This window comes from Rhea pennata, chromosome 9 (genome assembly GCF_028389875.1).
Source record: "Rhea pennata isolate bPtePen1 chromosome 9, bPtePen1.pri, whole genome shotgun sequence".
NCBI classification, from domain to species: Eukaryota; Metazoa; Chordata; class Aves; order Rheiformes; family Rheidae; genus Rhea; species Rhea pennata.
This window is the reverse complement of record NC_084671.1, coordinates 5333694-5356681: the sequence shown is the minus strand read 5'-3', so window position 1 is coordinate 5356681 and position 22988 is coordinate 5333694. Positions and strand designations below refer to the sequence as shown.

The window sequence follows — 22988 nt, the reverse complement described above, 5'->3', positions numbered from 1 at the left end:
TCTTACACTTTCCATTTCTGGCGCGTGACCGAATGTACTGGGGAAAAGATCTGTCACTTTTACACTTGGAGCTTTTTTAATTCATGACGGGCACTCCTTCAAGGCTTTGCAGTCCGCTGCTCGCCTAAGTTGCCTGAATCTGCATCACTGGTGACTTCCAGCGCTCAGTGCAAATCTTCCTTTCCCTGCTATTGCCTCCCAGCTGCTTTAACCCTTCATTACCAGGGCTGCCTTCTGGGTTCTGCCTTCTTTTTTTTTCCATGCTTGTAAAAAAAAAAAAAAAAAAAATTTATTGCCCTTACTATTAAGAAAAACCTGGTTTTGGTTGCTGTGAGCCCTACCTCCAGGAGATAGTAACTACTATGATTATACAGGCAGCAGTGGAGCAGCACTGATTCCTGTCCATAAAAATTTGGGGCCAAACACTTGCCTGTGTTGCTGGTGCATTACTTGAAAATCAGAAATCATATTGGGTAACTAACTGGATCAACCCTAAAAAAAATAAACAGTAGTAATTCCTATGGTGAGAAATGTATTTTTGGAAAGCTAGTAATACTTTAATGTAATTGGAAGTGCTTGTATTTCCTCTGAATGAGGGATTTAAGCTTAGATCCTGATTTCATCCTTATTTTGGGACTGATATAATCCTGTAGGAATTATTGGAGTTACTGCTGATCTACATCAGTGTACGCTGGAGAAGAATCAGGCTCAATTTCTCCTCTGCAAAATCCTGAAAAAAATAATAAAAGAATAAGCATGACTAAGCCATTTTAAATGGAAAGGGGAAAATAGTTTCTTTAATGTATTACTGTAGGGAGACATGTACATGAGGAATGGTGATCCAAAAATGATTTAAAACCACTAGATAATGAAACTGACTTGAATATTAAATATACATAAATAAAACATTTATTATACTTCTCGATGCCCTTATTATTCTTCACCATAAATAAGTGCTATCATAACCCATGCACTGTCTTGTCACTGCTAATCAGCCTGAAGGCCAAAGGTTGTTTTTCATTCGAACCATTTGTTTTCTGCAACTGCAGGATAGAAGGATGATTTCTGGAAGGGAACAATTAGAAGGAATTAAAGGCAGCGGAAAGCCTATCGTAAAAGCTTTAAGGATCGATTCCAACTAAGGACAAATATGACGCCATATAAAAATAAATATATGGTAATGCTGAGTTGTACGGGTTGATAATGACATCTCTCGGCTGAGATAGAATTACCTCCTATCCCAGCAGCAGCATCATTACATAGCTCACGCCTGTGATCAGTACGTGTCAAAATCCTTCATATTGACAAATGTGCTGTCTGCTTGCATCTGTGGAGAATGTTTTAGCAGCTGAGTGATTATGAATCAAAGCCCAGAGCTTACAGCCCCTACTGCCTTGCAATGCTTTCCCATTTGTTGCCTGACAAGTAAATGTATCTTGACTTCCCTCTGAGATTTTTTTTTTCGCACCGTGTTTGATGAAAGACATTTGGCAAATTGGCAGTGGTACCCTGTACAATGCAATTTGTAGTCAGCATTAGGAGTCTGAGCATGAAGCGAGAGGGCAGGCTGCAGGCAAAAAGGAAAAAAAAATCCAAGCCCAGAGCTAACCAGCATGTGAATAGTCATTTCAGGAGACAAACATGCAATTCTTCGCATTAGAAGGAAAAAGAAAAGCATTCTGATGAATTTTAAGGAATAGACCATGAAAGTGTCCTCCGAGCACTTGGTTAATACCGTGGCTTATCACAAAGCAGCCCTGTGGCTCGTGGTGGTGCGGGCTCTCCACTTTGCCGTGCCGGCGCTGGGAGAGGAGGCACGGCAATTCTGCTGGCCCAGCTCCTTCCAGCCGGGGCCGAGTCGTGGCAGGGCTTTGCCTTCAGTTTAGAAGGTCATTAGTAAATGCGGGGTGTGAGTTACGGTCTAATTTTTTTTTATCACTTCAGAAGAAATAGAAATTTTGGAATCCAGCGCTGGCTTTGGCTGGGGAGCATGGCTCATCTTTAACATGACTTCCCCGTTATCACAAACCTGGTCCGCAAGGCTTTTCAGAGGACTCACATGGTGGTATTTATGCCTTTCAGTATAGCTCTTAGATTTCTCCTCTTTTTTGGTTTTTTGGTGATATGAATAGGCAAAGGGTTAATCTTGCCTGACAGTAGATAACAGCTGCAATCTTGAACTCTCCATCTGACAATGTTTGAAGTTTGAGAGCAATTTTTTGTGGTCAATTCCAGACACCTCAGAGGAAACCAATCTTCAGAAATTATTTAATGCCCACTCCCTGAAAGGTAGAGCCCTTGAAGACACCTAATGGTGAAGAATCAAAAATGGAGGCATCCGAAAGCATCTTTAATAGTTTTGGCCAGCTTACTCTTGTACTAAATATTGTGGCTTGAGATGGGGAGGACCTCGCACCACCACCTAGCGTGTGAGGGAGTCAGAACAGCAAGGTGAAAAAAACTCAGGGAAAACTGAATCAGAGAAAGGCATTTTGACAGATCAGAGTTCTTTCTGCTGCCAATTAATTCTAACTAATATTTCAAACAAGGGCATGAACCAAGTAGGCAAGAGCCAAATGACTTTATGTAACCTTCTTCTTTTTCAAATACAATTTAGCAGAGAATTTGTTTCCTTACCATCAGCACTATAAGGAGTACACTGTGAAAAAATTTTGGTAGCACAGCATTTTTGTAATGCATCATTCTGCTGCAATTCATTGGGTCAGGAAGACCATCTTCTTCAGATTTGCATTTTTTAGACTGCATATACTTTTTGTAGTGCGCATATGAAAGTCGAATTCTCTTCCTATTGATGCTTATGGCAAAGTTCAGTTGATTTTGGTGGGAAGAGGATTTGACTTCACTGCAACTCTCCTATGGTTCACTGGATCACTTCTGGCTGCGGTTTGCAAACAGCTGAGGTAGAGCAGGAATGTTAAGACATTGTAGGAAAACAGGATGTAGCTGGTAATACAAGCAAAGCACACCAAAAGCTCAGCAACTTTGTTTTTTATGGATTTATCTCATAGCTTTTTTTTTCTTCTTTTTTTGATGTGCAAGAAGACTGAATAGCTGGACATGGCTGGGACATTGTCAGAGCCTCTCTGGATCTGTCTTGTTGCAGCTTTTGGTTCAGCTGCATCTTTACCTCCCGCAACTTTTTTTTAATCAAACCTGTAGGAATCCAATTGTTGTTGGGATCTCTATTTTTTGTCTTGAATTTGGTTAAAAATGGCCGATGACATCAGTAGGTGGGATGAACAGGGGCATCTAAGTGCACACATTTACACATACACACACATACGCACACACAGCCCCATGAAGTATGACTGCATAAACTGTATTTCCAGAGAGACTGAAGCTTAAAAATATAAAAAACAAATGCCAATTAATTTAGATTTTGCACGGAAGCTGCTTTCCCTAATAGGTATTAGGAGAGAAGCTTTGCCACGTGCAGGCCTTGCCAGAGGAATGACACTCCTTTTCTAAAAATTACAGGAATTAATCAAAGTGAAACATCACAGCCACCATTTTTCCCAATTTGCACGGTAATTTTTCCAACAGCAACTATACATTTACCTTTTTATTGTCTCAAAACTCTGTGGTGTTTGTATTTAGGGCTCTCCTGGAGGGAAGAACGCCAAAGCCACATTCGCCGTAACGAGCAATGGGTTGTTTTCTGTTGCAGATGTCGGCTATTGAAAACATGGCTGAGAAGCTGGAGAGTTTCAGCGCCCTGAAGCCAGAGGCCAGCGAGCTGATCCAGTCGGTGCCGTCTATGTTCAACTTCAGAGCCCCGCCGAGCGCCCTGCCGGAGAGCCTGCTGCGCAAGGGCAAGGAGCGCTACACGTGCAGGTGGGGCAGCCCCCGCGGCTTGCTGCCAGCGCTCCCCGGCGGCAACACGAGCGGAGATCGCAGCCCGTCTTGTGGGGAGCCCTGTAGCCACGGAAACGTGGGAAGTGTTTTGGGCTGGGTTTTTCACTTTTTTGTTTTTTTGGTTGTTATCAAACAAAGAATTTGCCTTGTATCTTCCCAGTTTGGTAAGTGAGGCTGAAACTATTATATGAACAATTTCCTCCCTAATTTGCTCATGGCTTTCATACTAATGTTCACTTATTATTAATTTTTCAATCATATACCACAGAAATGTTTTCTTCTGGCTTCTGTCTTTAATGTCCGAAGAGATCAGTGATAACATGCCTGAATTATTAGGACACACGTGTGCAGACTTTAAATGCAGTGAAGACAGTCATTGTACGGGCAACCACTGCCGTTGTTGACTTGAGAGCAAGCTGTGCGTGCACAGTCCCAGTGCAAAGTTGAGCTGGATGTGATTAATAGCATTGGGTCAATTATAAACTGAATCTTAATGTTTTACTTAAAAAAAAAATTCTTTTTTGCTCTTGTTGTTCCTGTGGCATATTCTCAACTTCGGTGAATTGTTTTTGAATTGCATTGTTTAGGTCTCTATAGAATCTCCTGCATGCTCAGGCATTTGACACTGGCATATCAGTTTATCTGATCTTTCTGGAAACATGTCACCTTCTTGCGAGAGATGTTGTTATAGAAACATACCTTGATGGATTAGGTCTTTGAATCTTGTCTGGTCTGATCCTATTCAATGCACAGAATGATGTCACATTTGCTGATGCAGAGAATGAGTTGAAAGATTTGAAATCTGCTTACATCAAGCCAGAAATCCAAGGCTTTAATAATGGGTTGTCATGATTCCAAATCTGAATGTGACAGAGAAGCTCTTAGCGAGTTTGAAATTTTGGGTGATCTTTAAAACTTGTGTTTTCATATTTCACTTTTTTATGCACAAGAAAAGCCAGTCAGTGCCAGCAGTTCAGATTCCATGTGTACAATCATACGTATGTAAACCCATATACACATAACGCACACGTATGTGTATGTTCGTATCAATCACTTTTTATGTGCTGAATTTGCTGAGTGCTTTTACTGCAATGTTATGATACTAAAGCAATGCCATTAGTACCATGTGGTTTTGACTTAATTTGGGCTTTGCATCTAGTGCAGCTTAATCCTAAATGGAGCCAGCAGAGGTTGCATTATCTTATCAACCATTTTCTCATCACAGATACTGTGGCAAGATTTTCCCAAGATCTGCAAACCTAACACGTCACCTGAGGACGCACACTGGAGAGCAGCCCTATAGGTATAATCCTGCCTTGTGTATGTGGTTACATGAATAAAGCGAGCACATGAGCATTCAATAGCTGCCTTCTCTATCAGCTCCAGCACCGATTTATAGACAGCCCATTTAAACTAGTGATGATTTTGCTGCTGTCAGTGAATTTTGGGATGAAAGGCCAGAGCCGTGGGAAACGTTCGCACGGCAAGGAAGCTTGCGCTCGGGCTCCCTTGCGCTCGCTTGCCGTGTCTAGGTGTGTGCACATGTTGCCATGGCTCTGGCATGACTCACTGGTATTTATTTGGTTGTGGTGACGTGTTCATGAATCCAAACCTTCCAAGAGAGATTTTTGAAGTTACTAAGATAAATCCCAGTGATGTAGGCAGACACAATATGTTTAAATAGCTTTGGAAATCTCCTCTCTACCCACCATTATGTTTCAGTTTCCTATTAGAAAATGGGCGAAGCCTGCTGAACAGGGTTTTATGGGGATAAATAAGTGCCCGTGAAACTCTTTGCATGTTTAAGGGAATTGCTCACTGTTTATTACCTGTTTTTTCTTTTGTTTACAGAAGTTTTTGTCAGTAGAGGTACACGGATTTTTGTCTTGACTGAGAAATGTGATGCTCCTTACTGACTAAGCTGTTTTCCCAGTTAAACATGCAGTTAAAATTTTATTCCTCGTAGGAAAGTTAAACTGTCTAAGAATCCTGCTACAGGGACGTTGGCAAACATGACAATTTGGCTTTGTTTTGAACAGACCTTTTATGCTTGTCTAAACAAGGGTAAGCTGTACTCCAAGCTGCTATTTGGTGCTGGAGCTGCAGAGAAGGGGGAAGGTTTTGGTTGCAGCTTGTAAAATTTTGGGCAGTTAAAAGTGCCATAGCAATACTCATCCCTTGCCTTCACTCCCCTGCCGCCCCGTACCTTCACTGAGGCTGTCCTTGCCTCGCAGGATAGCTCGCACTTCTCAGCTGTCACAGTTGAAGAGATTTTCAGCAGAGCTCATGATCACATTCTCCTTACAGAAACCTTTTTGAAAGAACTCAATGGAGGTAGTTGCCACCTAAAGTCAGGTGTTTTGTGACTGATTTCTGAAAGATTTCCATTACTGTTGTTTATTTGTGTCCTGCCTAATGTGGTTCCTTTCTGAGCTCTGCCTAGTTAACCAGGACCTACCTTGATAAGGATATGTAAGTGGTGTTAGTATCCAGGACAGCTGAGTACAGGCAGAAATGAGTGGAAGCTTTACTGCGTGGAAAATGAAAGATGAATCAACTGGAAAGAAGCCAGTTCATGTTCCAGTAATACAAATGCACAAATTTATGCATTTTATGACCTGTAAAGAGCAGAGTAAGCTCATTGTTTGCGAGGAAACAATATAGTTTTTTTGAGACGTCTCTTTGGGAAATAGGATTCACATCTGATTTTATTCAAGAGAGGTCTTGATCCGTGTTATACTTGTCCACTGCATAAAAGCCAGGAACAATTAGTAGCATTATGGACAATTTCAGCACTAAAAAATTGACATCATTGACAGTGTAAAAGACATGTTTTGAAGTATGGGAAAAGTAGAAGATTGAAAAACTAGAGTGATGAAGCCTGTTGGGTAGTTGCCAACAAGAGAATTTGGAATAGTTATAGTATGACTTAGTAATGGCTTAAAGAGCAATACAGTAAAGGCTTTAGGGATTCCAAATCACTGCAGAGTATGAAAATTGATGCCTCTGGTACTAGAGTGATAGACTAAACTACTCACATTGGCACAGTATTAAAGGTTGGGATTGTTTATTGCTGGTTTTTGTAAGATAACCAAATTTCCTCTGGGATTAGCAATCGTGCAAGCTAATTCCTCAAAAAAAAGATTTAATCACACAGTATAATTTAGAATAGGAAAAGAAATAGCCCTTTTTACCTTATTTGAGCATTAGAAGGGATCTGTTTCATGTGTTTTCCAAAAGTGTTTAATTGTATTGTATTGGCAGCACATGAAACAATAGAGTTATTGCTCTACTGTTTTCAAACTTCCCAACTTTGCGTGCAACAGTTTTAAAAACATGAGACTCAATTACCCTAGGTAATTTGATGTAATTAACTATGAAATATTATGCTCCTTCCTAAATGAATATTTAAAATACAAAGACGAATGTGAATTAAAGCTAAAAACGCCAATTGTAGAAATGACATCTCCATTCTAAGAACACAGCTCTTCAGCTGTTTGGGCAAAATATTTCTTCATTTCAGGGAGGACTTTGCCTGCATAGCCACCAAGAGACTGCGTCTGAGCACTGACTCTGATTGTGCTGCGTGTCTCTTAGGGCAAATCTTGCATTTCCAGCTACTAACAACCCTCTTTCTCCCCACCTGTTTTGTTTTTTTAGGTGCAAATACTGTGACAGGTCCTTTAGCATATCTTCTAACCTGCAGAGACATGTCCGTAACATCCACAATAAAGAGAAGCCCTTCAAATGTCACTTGTGTGACAGGTGTTTTGGTCAACAAACCAATCTCGACAGACATCTAAAAAAGCATGAGAATGGCAACATGTCTGGTAGGTAACCCTTTTTGCCTTTCTGTTGCACTGTACGTGCAGCCAGTGCTTATGCGCGTGGGCTTCCTCTTCACTCTCAGTCCTGCCCTTGCACACCAAGTGTGAATAGACACAAGTAGTTCTGTGTTACCTGCTCCAATGAGTGGAAAATATATAAGTGTATAAGTTCTGCTGACAATTAAAGACCTTTGAAAATCCCAGCATAAACTCTGTCCTTGCATAACTTAGTACAACTGGATGATGTCTTTTCTTTTGGTTTTAATTAAGCCAAGCGTAGCATTTTCAGAACAGTCTGGCAAAATTGGCTTCAGCCTGTCGCTTGACTCTCCTGGCTTCAGAGTTTTGGGGGGTACTCTACAAGATTTTTTTGGCACCCTCTAAAATATCTCAACTGTCAGGAGCTGAAAAGAACAGGCTCTTGTGGGGGGAGGTGTTGGTGCCTGCATACCCCCCCCCAGGCAAACAGGTCACCTCACAACATCAGCAGAAGCAAGCTGCGGGTTTCTACGGGCAGCAAAGGCAGCGGCAGGTGGTGAATATCGTTGGTCTGCTTTAGGTGTCTGCGGGGTTTAATAAAAACGCTGTAGTCTTTCCAGTCTATATTTTCCTCCCCTAGAAATAATCAGGTGCATGTGCTGAAGGCAGAGCTGCCTCTTCCCTAATGCACAGAGAGAGATGTCTGTTGTTGGCCTCTCCAAGTGCTAAATGAATATAGACTTTGGTGATTATGTCAATGGCCACTCCATGTTTTAAGGAAAGCTATATAATCAGTATCTAAAATTAAGTTCCATTAGCTGTTGGTCTAACACAGTTATTGACTGACATTATTGAAGTTGCAAGGCAGCAGGAAGGAGATCTTGAAATATATACTTGGCAAAAGCAATTATAAACAATAGAAATGGCACCCAGCATACAAGCAATTATTTTGGCTGGACACCAACCTTAGCCAACGGAATAGTAATACTTCCCTTCTAATTACAAATTTTATAGCCAAAAGCCACGGACCATTATGGAGAGCTCTCTAGTGGCCTCACCCACTTTAGCCATCGTTTCAATTTCAATTTGATTTAAATGGTTAAATATAAAAAATGTAAATGAACAACAACAAAATTGCTGCATTTTACCCCATTAAGGTACTGCAACATCTTCACCTCACTCAGAACTTGAAAGCACAGGGGCAATCCTAGACGACAAGGAAGATTCTTACTTCACAGAAATTAGGAATTTTATTGGGAACAGCAACCACAACAATCAATCCCCCAGAAGCTCAGAGGAGAGGTAAGTTGTGACTGTTTGTCCTTCGTAAGGTGGCAGTCTTCCTTCTTCAGTTTAGCTTGCTATTAAGCTTACTTTTTTCAATTTTAATGCCGTGTTGGACCAGAGTAATTTTCGCAACTTGGTTGCTTCAGTTTTCACATACGCGTCTTCTGAAAAGAAATGTGTTGATTCCTTCCCCATCATGCACGAGCCTATTACTGGAGGCAGAGGTTGGACAGCAGGGTGCAGCTATCAACAAATTTCTCCTGGTATCAGAAACTCTCCGTTTAACATTGCTGTGTACCAGTTCTCATTGCTCATTTAGATCTATTTAAAAATTCCTCGAATTTATATTCACTGCGGAAGAGCTGAATTCTACGTCTAATGGGTAAATGTGAATGGATTAGAAATCCTTACAATTTAAATGCAGTTTAAATTGCAATTAGTGAAGTAGACTAAGTTAAATTCTTAAGAATAAATGAAAGATCATAACTGACAGTCCTGTCCTGCAAGCAACTTAATACCAAGAAAGATGCTTACTAGGAAAAAGTCAGTGAGGCTGTTGGTAGGCATTGGTAGCTCACGGTACTCTAGCTTGTGAGAGACTTTTTATAATTAAGTGTATATGTGGGTTTCAGTTCTTCAAACCAACAGCAGAGAGACCACTTATAAATATTTCCAGCTAATAAAAATATAGCCAAGCAAAAAAAGGCTGCTACATAGGTATGCATATTGGCTAAATATATTTCTTTAAGACTGGGTATAGGGCTTAGTGTTTTTTCAGCTGATTTGCATTGCATTATCCACATCAAAAATTTCTTACCGTTAGCAAGAAACTTTGCTGTCTTCTCAATTTCCAGATGTCTTTGTGAGGGAATAAAAATGGTGGACATAACACAGTTTCCATGAAAGTATTGGATTAAGTGATTACATGCATATTCAAATTTCATTCCATCTTGATTGGAAATGAGGGCTCAGGATTTTTTCTTCGCACATCTGGTCTCAACATGTCCTCCAACAGGAAGTCAGCAAAGTGAAAAGGTTGCTGGGTTATGCAGTGTTTCCTTTCTAAATTTGGCACTTCAGACTGTTTTTGATGGATATTTTATCCCTGGCAAATTACTGCATTTGAAAGCATAATTAGAGAATCTGTTTTCTTAATCACATGGCTTTTATTACTTTGGTTTTAGTCCATCTCCTTTTCATTTCTATCAGTCTTGATCAAGCATAACTAGCAAGTTGGCAGCCCAAACTATGCTCAACAATTTCTTATATACGCCTATTTAGAGAAAAGATGATAAAGAGATACTGCTCTGATTATCTTGGAGGAAGGTGCTTACCCCAGCTTTCTGGCGTCAGTATAACTTCAGATTTTTTTTCAGATTTTATGAACAAATCATCTCATTTTTTTAATAAATACTAAACTTGTGATAATCAGCTGGAATTTGCTCAGAAAATAGATGGAAGTTTATTGTGTTTAGGTAAATGATGCTGTTACATGAGAAGAAACTAGCTTTCACTTACACACGCTCCATAAGAAAGTATATTTGTTAGAATGGCAAGTCAAATGTTCAACATCAAATACGTTTCCAACGTGGCTCATCCTTATCTTGAGAAAGCTTTTGCTGTGCTCCATATTGTCCTGCACAGTTTGAAGCATATAGAGCCTAAAGCTAACCGCGGGCAGACAATGCAGTTTCCATTTTTGTAACTGTATTCCTGGAAGAGTTAGGACCTTTTACACAATTAGAACAATAGATGAATCAAGGCCTCCATATTACGTAAAGCAGCGGACCAGCCGCGCCGCCAGCATCCATCCGCACGGCTCCACGGAATTCAGCCCTTCGATACCACCGGTACCTCTGGCCGTAGATTTATTGGTGCAGCGGCAATGCCCAATAACTTTAGCTCTCGTTTAAGGACGTGGACGCTCTGCAGCTGCAGGTACTCCACATTGGACAGGGACAAGGCCTTTATCAAATCAAATAGAAGCCTCTAGTTCAACGTGGATGTTACAGTATTGATAAGTGTCCGGTAGGAAGTAGTTAAGTAGTTGCCTGAATGCGAAAGACAATGTAATAATAGTATATAGACCAAATAGTTTTCCACATGCATTTTTTTCACTTAAAATACTGTATGAGGCTAGTGACTTTTTTTAGTTACTTCTGGCCTTTCAAATCAGTCAGTAATGTAGCTCGATGTGGAGATAGTGTTGAAAACAACTCTTCAGGCCTTCAGGCAAACACATTTGGGTGCCCATGTATGTAATCTCAATGTTCGGTTAAGTAGTATAGCTTCCAGACGGATGGTATGGTGGGCAAAGTTAATTATGCTTGTGAGTTTGACTCAAAAACTCTGAACACAGTATTGGATGTTGTTTTTGAAGATGCCAGATCTGATCTGCAAAGTTTCTGTGCCCCTACAGCTTCTGTTAAAAGTCCGTGAGTTATTTCACCTGGACTAGATGTATGACTGGAAACATGAGACAAAATGATGCATGAGAAAATGTGGATGGATATCCTAACATATCTCTTGAACAGTAGTTTTAGGAGCCCAGGATATTAGGAAAATCACATGCTGATTGCACTGCAATGTCCCACTGATTTTTGAGTGAAATTTTCTACCATACTGCCTAAACAGCTGAAGCTAAACAAGATATAAAATAAAGCTTTTCCAGGAAATTATGCTATTCTATTAAGAGATCTTTTTTCGTATCTGTCTCATGGATGCTGAGCTTTCATAATTGATTTTTGATTATTGCATTTTTATTTTGACAATTTCAGAATGAATGGCAGCCACTTTAAGGATGAGAAAGCCATGGTAGCCAGCCAGAACTCAGATTTGTTGGATGACGAGGAGGCAGAAGATGAAGTAATGATGGACGAAGAAGATGAAGATCCTGAAATGGCAGGGAAAGCAGTCAAAGAACCTGTTACAAGTGACATACATGAGGGGACTCCAGAGGAAGACTACGAGGAAACGAGTACTTTGGACACGAACTGCAAGGCTTCCCCTGGCAGGTTGGTTCCTTCCTAGTATTGGTGCCGTCAACATGTAAAATCCAAACAATGACCCATACAGGAGCGCCAACGCCAGTCTGTTGTGCTGTGGGAAATGGCCCTGCGTAGCTAACTTCCCAGTAACAAGAGCAACGCGCATCTGTGTTTTGGTCAATACTGGCCCTATTTTCAGTCTCTTCATGCAATCTATAGCCATTAAGAGGAAAAATAACTGCTTAAGGAGCTCAGATTCAGAGGCAGGAAATGTTTGTGTGAGATATGTTACCTCTTCCTTAAATCTACCTGGATCTCATAGAACGGTCTTGTGAAAGACTGTGGCAAGACCAGAAGAGAGAAGACCTCTCACTGCTCTGCTCCCACCAGCTGTCCTCTCTTTTTCAGAAGAGAAAGTGTAATTTCTTTGCTTCGGTATCATGGTTCCACAGTGCCAACTGCTTCGCAAATGAAAAAAAGAGGAAATGCATCAGATATGTGAATAAACAAGATGTTGGGGGGTAGAGGAAGCAGAGAGGATCAGCCCTAAGCCTCAGTCGGTTATGGTGCTGGTCACTACCTAACTACGCCTGCGGGTTGTATAGCTGCAGTGATCATCCTTAAGAGTAGGCCTGCAAGGGCAGGTCTCCTGAATCTCACTGCACCGCTCCTACCTACCAGGCAGCACTGTAACACATAACAATTTTTGGTGAAGCTAATGAAAATGGCAGCAACTTAGAGCAGGTTTGAATGTCTGAGGACGGTCGTGTAACTGTTGTTCACTGGGGAGCCCATTACTGCAGATTTAATTGACATTACCCTGTAATCTCCATGGTGTTTTTGTAGGTATAAAGAGGATGAGTACAATAAGACTGGACTTTCGGCTTTGGACCACATAAGGCACTTCACAGATAGCCTCAAAATGAGGAAAATAGAAGAAAATCAATATAATGAAGCTGAATTGGCAGCTTTCAATACGTCCCAGCTGCCAGAGGACTTAAAACAACCGTTGTACAGGAAATCCAAATCCCAGGTAAAAGCTTGACTCCATTGAAATTTTCTTGTCACCAAATACCAGAATGATTAAATTACTGATGTGGGGCAGGCAAGGTCATTTTAGCTTTATCAGCAAGGCTGTGCTCCATGTCCATAAAGCTCCCTGAGTGTGTCCTCACTTGCCTTTGCTTTTTCCCGAAACAGCTGGGATCCCATGCTAGCCCCACTACACAGACATCATGGGATGATCTGGTCCCCGTTATTAGTGAATGAATTTTTGTACCTTTTTACCATTTGTGTTCCTATTTATCCTGTGCAGAGATACCCTGGTAAGAAATAGTTATTTTCTGCTTTCAGACAAACAGTATGGTCAGACAGAAGCTGCTTGCAAGGATACAAACAAGTCTAGCAAGTCTTCGAGCTGCTGTTTTTTTTAATAGATGAATCTGTTGGATGCTACTGCCTGTACATCCTCAGCATATTTGCAAAATAATATTAATCAGACTGACGTCTTGGTGGCATTTCTTAAATATTTTTAGAACAAATTAAAAAGAGCTTTTTAATCTCTTTAAGAAGGGTCATGTTTTAAAAATCACAGAATATGCCCGTAATGACAAAGTAAAGTAGAATGTGATGCTTTGTGAAATACACTATCAGCCAAAAGATGATGTGCTTTTGGGGGAATTTAGCACTTGAGAAGAGTGTTTTGCGCCAAGAACATGAATGCAAATGCGACTCAGTTAGCTCTCTTAATACTGAATGCTTTTCAGAGCTTTGTGAATCAGATGAAAGCAGAAATAATCATTGCAATCAGTGAGTCAACAGTGTCGCTGAAAAGGTTTACAGAGGTTCCACCTGACACGTTTTGCTTTTTTAAGTTCAGAATACTGTCCTTTGCCTGAATTTTGTGCCACACATGTAGAGCTAGCATGGTTTAAGGCCGGCCGAGTGCCTGTGGAGCCTGACCGCTCTCCTCTCTCTGCTTCCCCCTCGCAGGCGTACGCGATGATGCTCTCTCTCTCTGACAAGGACTCGCTTCATTCTGCATCCCATAGTTCTCCCAATATGTGGCACAGTATGGCAAGAGCTGCCGCAGAGTCCAGCGCCATTCAATCCATCAGTCACGTATGACGTTGTGAAGTCTTACCAGGAATGGGACCAAGTCCAAACCAGTAGCATGGCTCTTTCGTATATGACTATTTAAAAGACTGCTGAGCAGAATGCCTTATAAATCTGCAGGGTCACTCATTTAAAGTCTGGTGACCTTAAACTGAATAATTTTAAAAAGAAAGAAACTATTTATTCTCAATATTTTGTTTTGCACAGCAAAGGCAGCTGCTGACTTCTGGAGGATCAATGCGACTTAAAAAAAAAAAATGTTTCAGTGGATTATATAAACCAGGGCCGGGAAAAAGTGTCTTCCAGTTCACCCGGCTTTGAGGGGCAGGGGCAAAAGGGTTAAGACTGCATTGATACACACATGGGCACTCCTTTAAAGTAGTAACCGAATTGATTTTGTATAAGATAGTTTGACACAGGATTGGGAACAGTTGCTTTTATGTACAAATCTCTTCATTAAAGCTTTATGCATTTTAGCCCTTCAAAGAAAGAAAATAGTTCTATCAAATGCACACTATCCATCCTAAATGTAGAAACAACTAACAGGGAATGTTTTGTTCTCTCCATGATTCTTTTGCCTTCTCAACTGCGTTGTTAAAAAAAAGGAAAAACAAGGAAAAAGAAAGAAAAAAAAAGAACTGTGAGAAACAATACATAAAAGAGGCTTGTGTATATTGTAAACTATGAATGTTCACCACTCCAAGAAGCTAAATCATCCAGATAATTCCGTGAAAGCACCACGCTCATCGACAGTACCACTAGTTCCAATCATTGTAATGAGATTTTAATTTTAGACAATCATGTCGCTATTTTGTTGTATCGTTTCCTTTCCCCTCCCCTCTAATTTCTCCTTTGTGTTGTGTGTACCATGTATTTATTTGTTGGCAAACAGTTGTTTGTTGATTAAAATAGCACTGTTCCTGTAACAAACAGCACTGCTCCAGTCCCCCACTGCGTTATGATGTAGGCACCCATGTACTTCAAAATAAGTGAGGTGAACTGATCTGTGTATATGGGAGTGCAAAACAGTGTTTGAAATTTTCTTACATTCCTCTTTTATTTTATTTTTTTCCTTTTAATGAACTAAATAACTAATAGATGCGACTTAGTTTTTTGTAATACAGTAAATTGATTCAATTGTATAAACAGTTATAATTTCTTCATGAAAGCATGATTCTTCTGATTAAAAACTGTACCCAATATTTTATGCTGGTTGTCTGCGAGCTTGTGTGATGTTATGTTCATGTTAATCCTATTTGTAAGATGAAGTGTTCCAAATTTATGTTTAAAAAAATAAATAAATAACGGAAGGTATTCAGTTATTTTTCGGGGTTTTTTTTGGCCTTTAGTGAGGGACCAGATTTATTTTTCCTTTTGTTTATAATCTCATTTTGAAATAATCGGCAAGTTGAGGTACTTTCTTTAAATGCTTTGTACAATGTAACTGTTAACGCATTTCAGTACATTACTATGGGAGGATCAACTTAAAAAAAAAAAATAAAGGACTACAAAACGGAAGGGAGCTTTTTCTTCATTGCTTGGGTTTGTCAAGGCCAGGTCACGGCGCCGGGGCGGCAGGGTGCCCTGCTCCGCTGGCGGCGGCGGCGAGGCTCGCGGGGCGCGCGGCACGGGCAAGCCTCTCGCGCTTGTGATTTAGGGCCTCATCCAGTATAACAGCAGAAGGCTTTAGAGCAGTGCTTTAAGCTTCGAAACACTCCCCTGGAAAAGAGAAGTACGTCACTCATTTTGCAGAAGGGACACGCGCAAGGTCACATTCAAACGCTGTTGTGGAGCCTTGAACCTGGGTTGCTTTACCGCGCGGCCGCGGGGGAGCTGCGAGCAGGTCTTGGCTTAACCGGTCAATATAACACCCCGGAGTCACCAGGACTAAGCATGGACATATACAGTCAAGCGCAAGGCTGAAGTTAAGCACCAAAATCCATAGTTAAGAAACCGTATTAGCCTCCAAATGTGTAAAATGAGCATATAGGATCTAAACGCCAAAATAGATGTTCCAGTTTGAGGGTCCTTTTGAGGCCCCACGTCCTGCTTCTTGAGGCCAAGCAGACCAGGAGGCGGTGGGAGGTCCAGAAGAAGCGAGCTGCAGCAAAGGCTTGTGCGTGGCCCTGTCTTCTGCTGCGCTCAACGGCAAGAGCGGGCCGAGACCGCTCCGAAGGGGCCCCTGCAGCCTGCCCGCCTCCCGGCCCCGGGGCGCTCCGCCGCCGCCGCACGAAGCTCGCCTGCGAGGCTCGGTGAACCCAAAGCGTGGATTTGGCAAACCGGAGAGCGGTTTCTTTTCACGACAAGACAGAGCCTTGCTATCACCAGGCGCGAGCAAGCCAGCGTCAGCGAGCAGTAGAAGCGCGCAAGCGTGGGTATCGGAAACCCAGTGCAATTCCTAAGAAACCACATAAGAGCCTCAGCGCTGTCCCAGTGGGAGAGGCACGTTTAGGAGATAAGCGCTGCGGGAGGGTTGGTTAAGTTTGGCTCCGCTGAAGCCAAAATCAACTCCCCGACCTTTGCGGGAGAGGCCCCGTCCCTCGGCGGGATTTGGGGCCTCCCGGAGCTCAGCCGGCGCTTACGCTGCAGTTCTGGACAGCATACACGTCACCGTCTTCAGTTCAGCTAAGATTTGACTTGTTGCTTTCCAAACCTCAGGCAGCAGCAAGGGCATCGGTGGGGCTGGGCGCGAACCCGGGGAGGCGCAGAGATTTCCTGGGCTGATGCCAAGCGATGCCCCAGCGGCCTGCGGTTGTCTTATGTGAGGCCTGAAACCATACCTGTGAGAGGGAAAAATAAAACGGAAAGCAAGCAAGCAAGCGCGCATACAGGCTCTTTTACCGGCCTGAGCCAATGGCCAGGTAGACGCAGGTAACTGCACAAATGCGCCATTATTTTTCATGCTGTTAAACTCACTCTGGAACATGATTTTCAGTTTCTGCCAAATAAAGGGAACAAATACATTAATCAAGTCAAGATTTATCCACAAACAACTTTCCAGATCTTTTTCCCCTTTAATTTGAAGGCATGACAGCTCTTATCAGCGCTCCCCTCACCTGCACTGGATGACGTGGGGAAAGGTGGGCCGGTTCCTCCTGGGTTTAATGGGCCGGGTTAAAGGCGCGCACTCCCATCCCATAGCCATCCGGGACGGTGCTCTGTTGGAGCATCTGGAGGGCTGGTTCACCCTGTGCTGAGCAGGTTGTATTGGCCGCCGGGGAGGTGTTTCCCTGGGCTGGCAGCTCCTCGCTGCCTCCCTGGGCAGTTCCCGATGGGAACCAGAGCTCCCAGCGCCTGCCCGAGAGCCAGGAGTGGGGCAGGCGCCCGGCTGGCGTGGGACGCGGGGAGAGCAGTGGGCCCTAACGCAGTCCAAACGTGGGCTTCAAGGAACGGAAGAAAAGCAGTTGTTGCAGCATCTTTATATATGGCCATACAGAATCATTTGTAAAGTTTTTTTTTTTTTTTTTTTTTTTTTTTTAACTGATTTTTTTATCATCACTGTTGGGCTGTAAAAACTATTTTGCAATGTACCAAGAAACAAGTCAGTCTATAGCATGGAAAACTGCAGTGTAACACTGTTTCCAGCCCTCTCAGTGCTGGTGAGAGACCTCGTCAAGGAAACGCAGAGCTTTTGACAAATGAGGACCAACTTACCTTTTGGGCTCCTTCAACTACATCTGTATACCTTAGCCTGGTCTTGCTTTTCACTGCCTTTCCTCAATGACAGCGTTAGTCGATAGGCGAACAGCCAAAAAGCAAATTCAGGTTTAGTTATTTGATGTGAATATAAAGAAGAAACCAGAAGAACCCCCAACTAAACAAACAGGATGGGACAATTTTTGTGTTTGTGGCATAAATTCCTTAACAAGTCACATGGATAGGCGCAAACGGACTTGCCCAGATGTGAAGAGCTTGCAAAGTACGGATGTGATTTCTGGCTTTCTACTACAGTGATTTTTTTTTCTTCTGGAAAATAATAAGTACTTAAAAAAAAAATTCAAATTCTTTCAGGATCATCCTACTGTTCAACCTACTGGGGTAGTTCTCCATAACTCAACAAATCATTCCCGTGCGATACAGAACACACTACGTGAAGGCTCTGCATGTTAGGATCTCAATGTCTATCTGCAGAACGTAACAAACTACCAGAGTGACAAGATGATTAATCAATAGTTCGCGTTGGCCCAGGTCCTCCGCCCCACGGCGGGTCTGAGTCTCCGCTCCCGCGCCAGCCGGGCTGGTTTATTGAATAGCCACATTTGCAGAGTAATGGGAGCGGAAGCTATTATAAAAACATTCGAGCGACTGCTTTTGCTCCGAGAGGTTCAGTTTGGCCAGTTGCTGCATGTACGTCTTGAACTTTTTAAAACTTTCTGTCAGTTCCCTCTTTTTATGCATCGACTTTGTACCTCGAATTGCTGCAAATTTTGGGGTCATTCCGCTGCGCTCTGCTGCCGTCCAGATGTATTAAGCCTCGTTTGTGGCTTCGCTGGTCAGTCCCATCGTGGCACCGAAAAGCGAGTTCATTTTAGAGATGCTTCCAGTAAGGATTTGAACAAGACAAGACCATCCAGGACCAAACGGAAGACCCCTTCTCCATGTCAGAGCCCGCATACCTTGCCAGGGCTCCAGTATAAGTAAAATGTATTCTGACTGCTGGCCAAAACTGTCTTTTTTCCCATCCCATTGAAAGTCTTGGTAAGTTTTTGAGTGGATCTGGACTGTGGATTCCAATAGCCCTATTAACTCACTCTTGGTTTCAGCACAGGAAACGGTGCCAACTTTATGAAATTATAAAGGCCCAGCTTTACAATTCGGATTCACCATTAAATGAATGAAAGCCTGGGGAGGGGGCATTAAATAACAAATAATAATAATAAAAAACACTATATTCCTTCTTTTTTCCGCACCCCCTCAACCTTGCTGAAAATTTTTCATTTTTCTCCAGTGACAAATGAATCCAAGTTTCCTATTTTCCCAGCATTGAGTTTTTAATGGGAATAGCATTGAAATAATCCCTAGAAAGAGGCCCCACTGACACGCAGCTCTTCACGGCCTCGTGGTACTCCTCGCAAGGCTGGAGCTATTTTCCCTGCGCTACTGGTTGAATTTTGCGGGGGGCAATCGCACCCTGAGCGCAACCGTAAACCCGACTGAACACCGGCGCCTTCCCCGGCCCTGCTAGCAGCCGTGCTTCCTTTTTCCCTTTTTTCTATTTTTGACCCAGAAGCGACTGTGTTTTAGTGGCAATGGAAGCTATTTATATTCATAATTTATAAATGCACTCAGGGAAGTTTGGGGGGATCTTTTATTATGGAAGGTGCTATGGAAATACAAAAGTGCTTTCAAATAATTTGCTGCTTGTGACCTTCACCCATATCTACTCTGTCAAACTGACTGGAGGGGCTGCAAGATGGTACCTTCAGCGTGGACCCTCCTCTTTCCTGCTATATTTTAATACTAATTAATTCCAGAAAGGCTAGAGAAATGTGATGAAATGGTCTACTTTTAAGCAAAAGTTTTTTCCTGAAAGTCTTAAAAGAGGCCTCCCAGCTTGGGACGGTCTAGTGGGAGAAAGGGGTTAGTGGTCATTTTGATGCTAAATTATCAGTAATTAAGAAGTTGATTTTCTGGGATTGAAGAAAATTTTTAACAGCTGCTTCTTTAAGGCCTTTATTCCTCATTTTCATTAGCATGTGCTAAGGCAATCTGGAAAATATATTTAGATCTGTATTATGCTATGTCAGGACCCCAGCATCTGCACCTTGGGGCAGATACATCTGAGATAGCCGAGGCTGGATTTGCCAGCATGCACATGTGGAAATGTTCAATTTGTAATATGATTATAGCCCCCAAACAAAGCCCGCTTGATACCTGTGGCATATTTGCTTCACGGTAAGTGCAGAAAATTCTCCAAATCGTGTCATGTTTCGCCTCGGCAGCCAACTCAAACCGGAGAAGTAGCGCTCGAATTCCCGGGGAATCTCTTTAAACAGGTGCGCGTCGGCCCCAATTAGCGTCCCGGCAGCCCCGCGCTAACCGGGCCGGGGCAGCCCCCCGGGGAAGCCTCCCGCGCCGCCCCTCGGCAGCCACTGCGTCTCGCCCCGTGCGGGGAACCGACGCCAAAAGCAGGTGGCCTTTACGGCATCACGTTGCGTCCTAGTGAAAATGAGCGGTGAAAAACACGTGTTCAATTTTTTTAAAAATTTTCCTAGGACACCAGTCCAGCGTTGAACTTGGAGGAATCATCCTACCGCATCTCCTTCCTTTTGCTTGAAAAATAGGTTGGGAAGAGAGCAAAATACTAAAAAGAAGACAGGGCAGCTGTCCGCCTGGACAAAAGCACGTCGTGTATGCCATCAGCCTCATGTTTTAGAGGAGGACGGATGATCTTTGCAAGTTGGGGACCAACACGAGATCCCGGCACACTGCAATGGCAACGGCAGCCCTAGCACATACTTGGCTGCGCTTGCGCTTCTCCTAGGAGGGGACTAGCAGAGATGACACGAAGTGCAATATCTGCTGCGATCACAACCATGCGATAAAAATTTAGTTCACAAGGATCCACAGAACCTCTGCTCTGTGTAACCACAAGCCACAAAACGCTTTGCTTTGCGCTGTAGCAAAGCAGAGACCTTTATTACATTTAGACTTGATTCCCTGGTACTCTTTTTGGAAGCCGTTATGCTGTTTTTATTACTTAAGAGCTATTAAAACCTTAACCACTGTATGGAGTGACTCACTCCAGCTTTACACTCATCCATAAAATCTCCGAGTGGGAGATCAAGAACTAGTTTTTGGACCTGACGCCCTGTCAGCGGAGCAATGCCAGAAGCACGTCCGAATCTGCCCCGGTCTGGGCTGAGCAGCTGAACGGAGGACGCACGACTTGCATCTGGATTTCCACCAGCCTTTTCTCCCCCGCTTGCAAGGCCCCGTGGTGGAAAGCCGTAGTGACTGCTCGCAGCTGGTACCTGGCACGGAGCCGGGCAAGAAGCGGCACGCAGGGGTATTGAACATGATGGCACAGCAGCGTTTGGACATCTCCATCACCAAAAGACAACCCGCTGAAGCATCGGTGCAGAACTGGCCCAGCCCGAGGGGCTCTAGTGGAAATGGCTCGGTCCACGAGGAGCTCCAGGGAACCCCCGTGTCAGTATTTGCTTCCCTCAGATGCTGGTGGTGTGTGTAATACAGAAGCTAGCTCAAAGCCCCTCATTATTTTCACTTTTTTCTTTTTTTTTTTTTTTTTTATTATAGAGCCCAAAATTCTGGCTTTCTCAGCTCACCACTAGTTCCAAAACATAACTTCTTCCTCCTCCACACTGCCACTGAATTTTTAATATTTCCTCTTTGGAAAATGTTAGAAGTCTCGGCAGGCTGTTGGTTTCTGCTGAAATACAGCTCTGCCGGGGGCGGGAGCGCCGGGGGTGCCTTGGGGCAGCACTGTGCCACCAGGAAATACATCCTACCTACTCTCCCCAGGAAAAAAAAAAAAAAAAAAGGGGGGGGGGGGCAAATAAATAGCGTTTCTACACAACCTGGGGGCTCAGCCTCACAAATTATCCAGGTTTAACATTGCTTTGCTTCGGCTGAAACAGCGCTGCCCGTACACTCTCTTTCCAGCCCTGTCTCCCTGCAGAAGTGGCCACCGACTTTTGTCCGGCTTTCTCGCGCAGCTCGAGCCCTACAATGCATAATCTCAGTAGGGTTATCAGTTATGTCATGAATTATAAAGCCTCCAATCAGCGTAGTGGGAAACAACATTTTCATTTAATACCAGGAGAAACAGTGGAAGTCAGCGATTGATACCAACACAATGATGGGAAAAAGTGTCCAGAGGTGCTACTCACATAATCTCATTTTACAACATCTTGAAAATTCAATAGAAAGGACTTTGCTAACAATACCAGAATGACATACCGCTGATTATTGTTCCTAAAGCTCTTAACAATGAGAAAGCTCTCTAAATATATCTCAACAAAAAAACATATAACAGTTTGTTTCTCTCTCCCTTTTTTTTTTTTTTTTTTTCCTACAAAGCACATAGTATTAGTCAACAATTGCTCGGTGCTGTTCACCCATAGTCTGCTGGCTGGTAATGTTCTGGGAAATGAGCTCTTGAAAGATCTATTTTTTTTTCTTTTTCTTTTTTAAACATGCCTAACAATTGTATCTTAAAACAATTCTGGAAGCTTAAGTATCTGCAAACTGCAAGAGCCCACTCGAACCTATTTTCTTAAGGCTGAAGAAAGAACTAACTGCTCTTGCATTTTTTCACACACTTCAAAACTCAGATGCGAGAAGCAATTTTTAGCTCACGGCAGAAATGAAAACCTTTCTGGGGCACCAAGTGTTTCTCACCAAGCCTCCGGTCTCCGCGGGCTTGGGCGGTCGTCCGAACGGGCCGGGGGCTCCCTCCCGGCTGGCGTCGCCCCGGCAGCCGGGCGCTCGGCTGCTGAAACGCGGCCGCGCACCGGCTGAGCGCAGCGCGCTGCCGACACGAGAGCTCAAGTACGCGCGCACTTATTTAGAGCTCGGTCTAGCAACCGCTTAGTAGTCAGGGTCTGCTAACCGAAAGAGCCCTGAAAATAATTTATGAAAAAGTAATTCATTGCTTAGCACCTTTCAGAGCAGCCCCTACCCTGGGCCCTTTCCCATCAATACTTAAGTGCAAAAGCATCGCCGCATCCAGGAGCAAAAGCGTTCCTCCGCGTGGCAGCGCCGGGCCGGCGGCTGCGCTCCCTCCCGGTGCGCACAGCCACGCGGGAAGGAGCTGACGGAGACTGAATCACACATCTCAATTCCTTCGATAGTGTTTACATTCAAAAAGCAAACCAAACCCTCGCATGTCACACAAATCTTAATTGCATTTATGGCATTAAAAGGCCAATGAAAGATCCCTAAAAATCATTAA

The 22988-nt window shown here is 43.1% G+C and overlaps 1 protein-coding gene across 7 annotated transcripts in view; it reads left to right on the top strand.

Annotated features, from left to right (window-relative positions):
* MECOM (MDS1 and EVI1 complex locus) overlaps positions 1 to 15582 on the top strand; it is a 359475-nt gene extending 343893 nt beyond the window's left edge. For 6 of the 7 annotated variants that reach the window (XM_062582197.1, XM_062582201.1, XM_062582198.1 and 3 more), the window contains 7 exons: positions 3689 to 3855; positions 5102 to 5179; positions 7537 to 7706; positions 8840 to 8984; positions 11747 to 11983; positions 12803 to 12989; positions 13949 to 15582. In XM_062582197.1, the coding sequence (XP_062438181.1) occupies positions 3689 to 3855; positions 5102 to 5179; positions 7537 to 7706; positions 8840 to 8984; positions 11747 to 11983; positions 12803 to 12989; positions 13949 to 14083 (1119 nt within the window). In that variant the 3' untranslated portion in view covers positions 14084 to 15582. Of the gene's footprint in view, positions 1 to 3688; positions 4041 to 5101; positions 5180 to 7536; positions 7707 to 8839; positions 8985 to 11746; positions 11984 to 12802; positions 12990 to 13948 lie in introns of those variants that run through there. The other variant, XM_062582202.1, reaches the window with a different exon arrangement.
* Positions 15583 to 22988: the final 7406 nt, after the last annotated feature.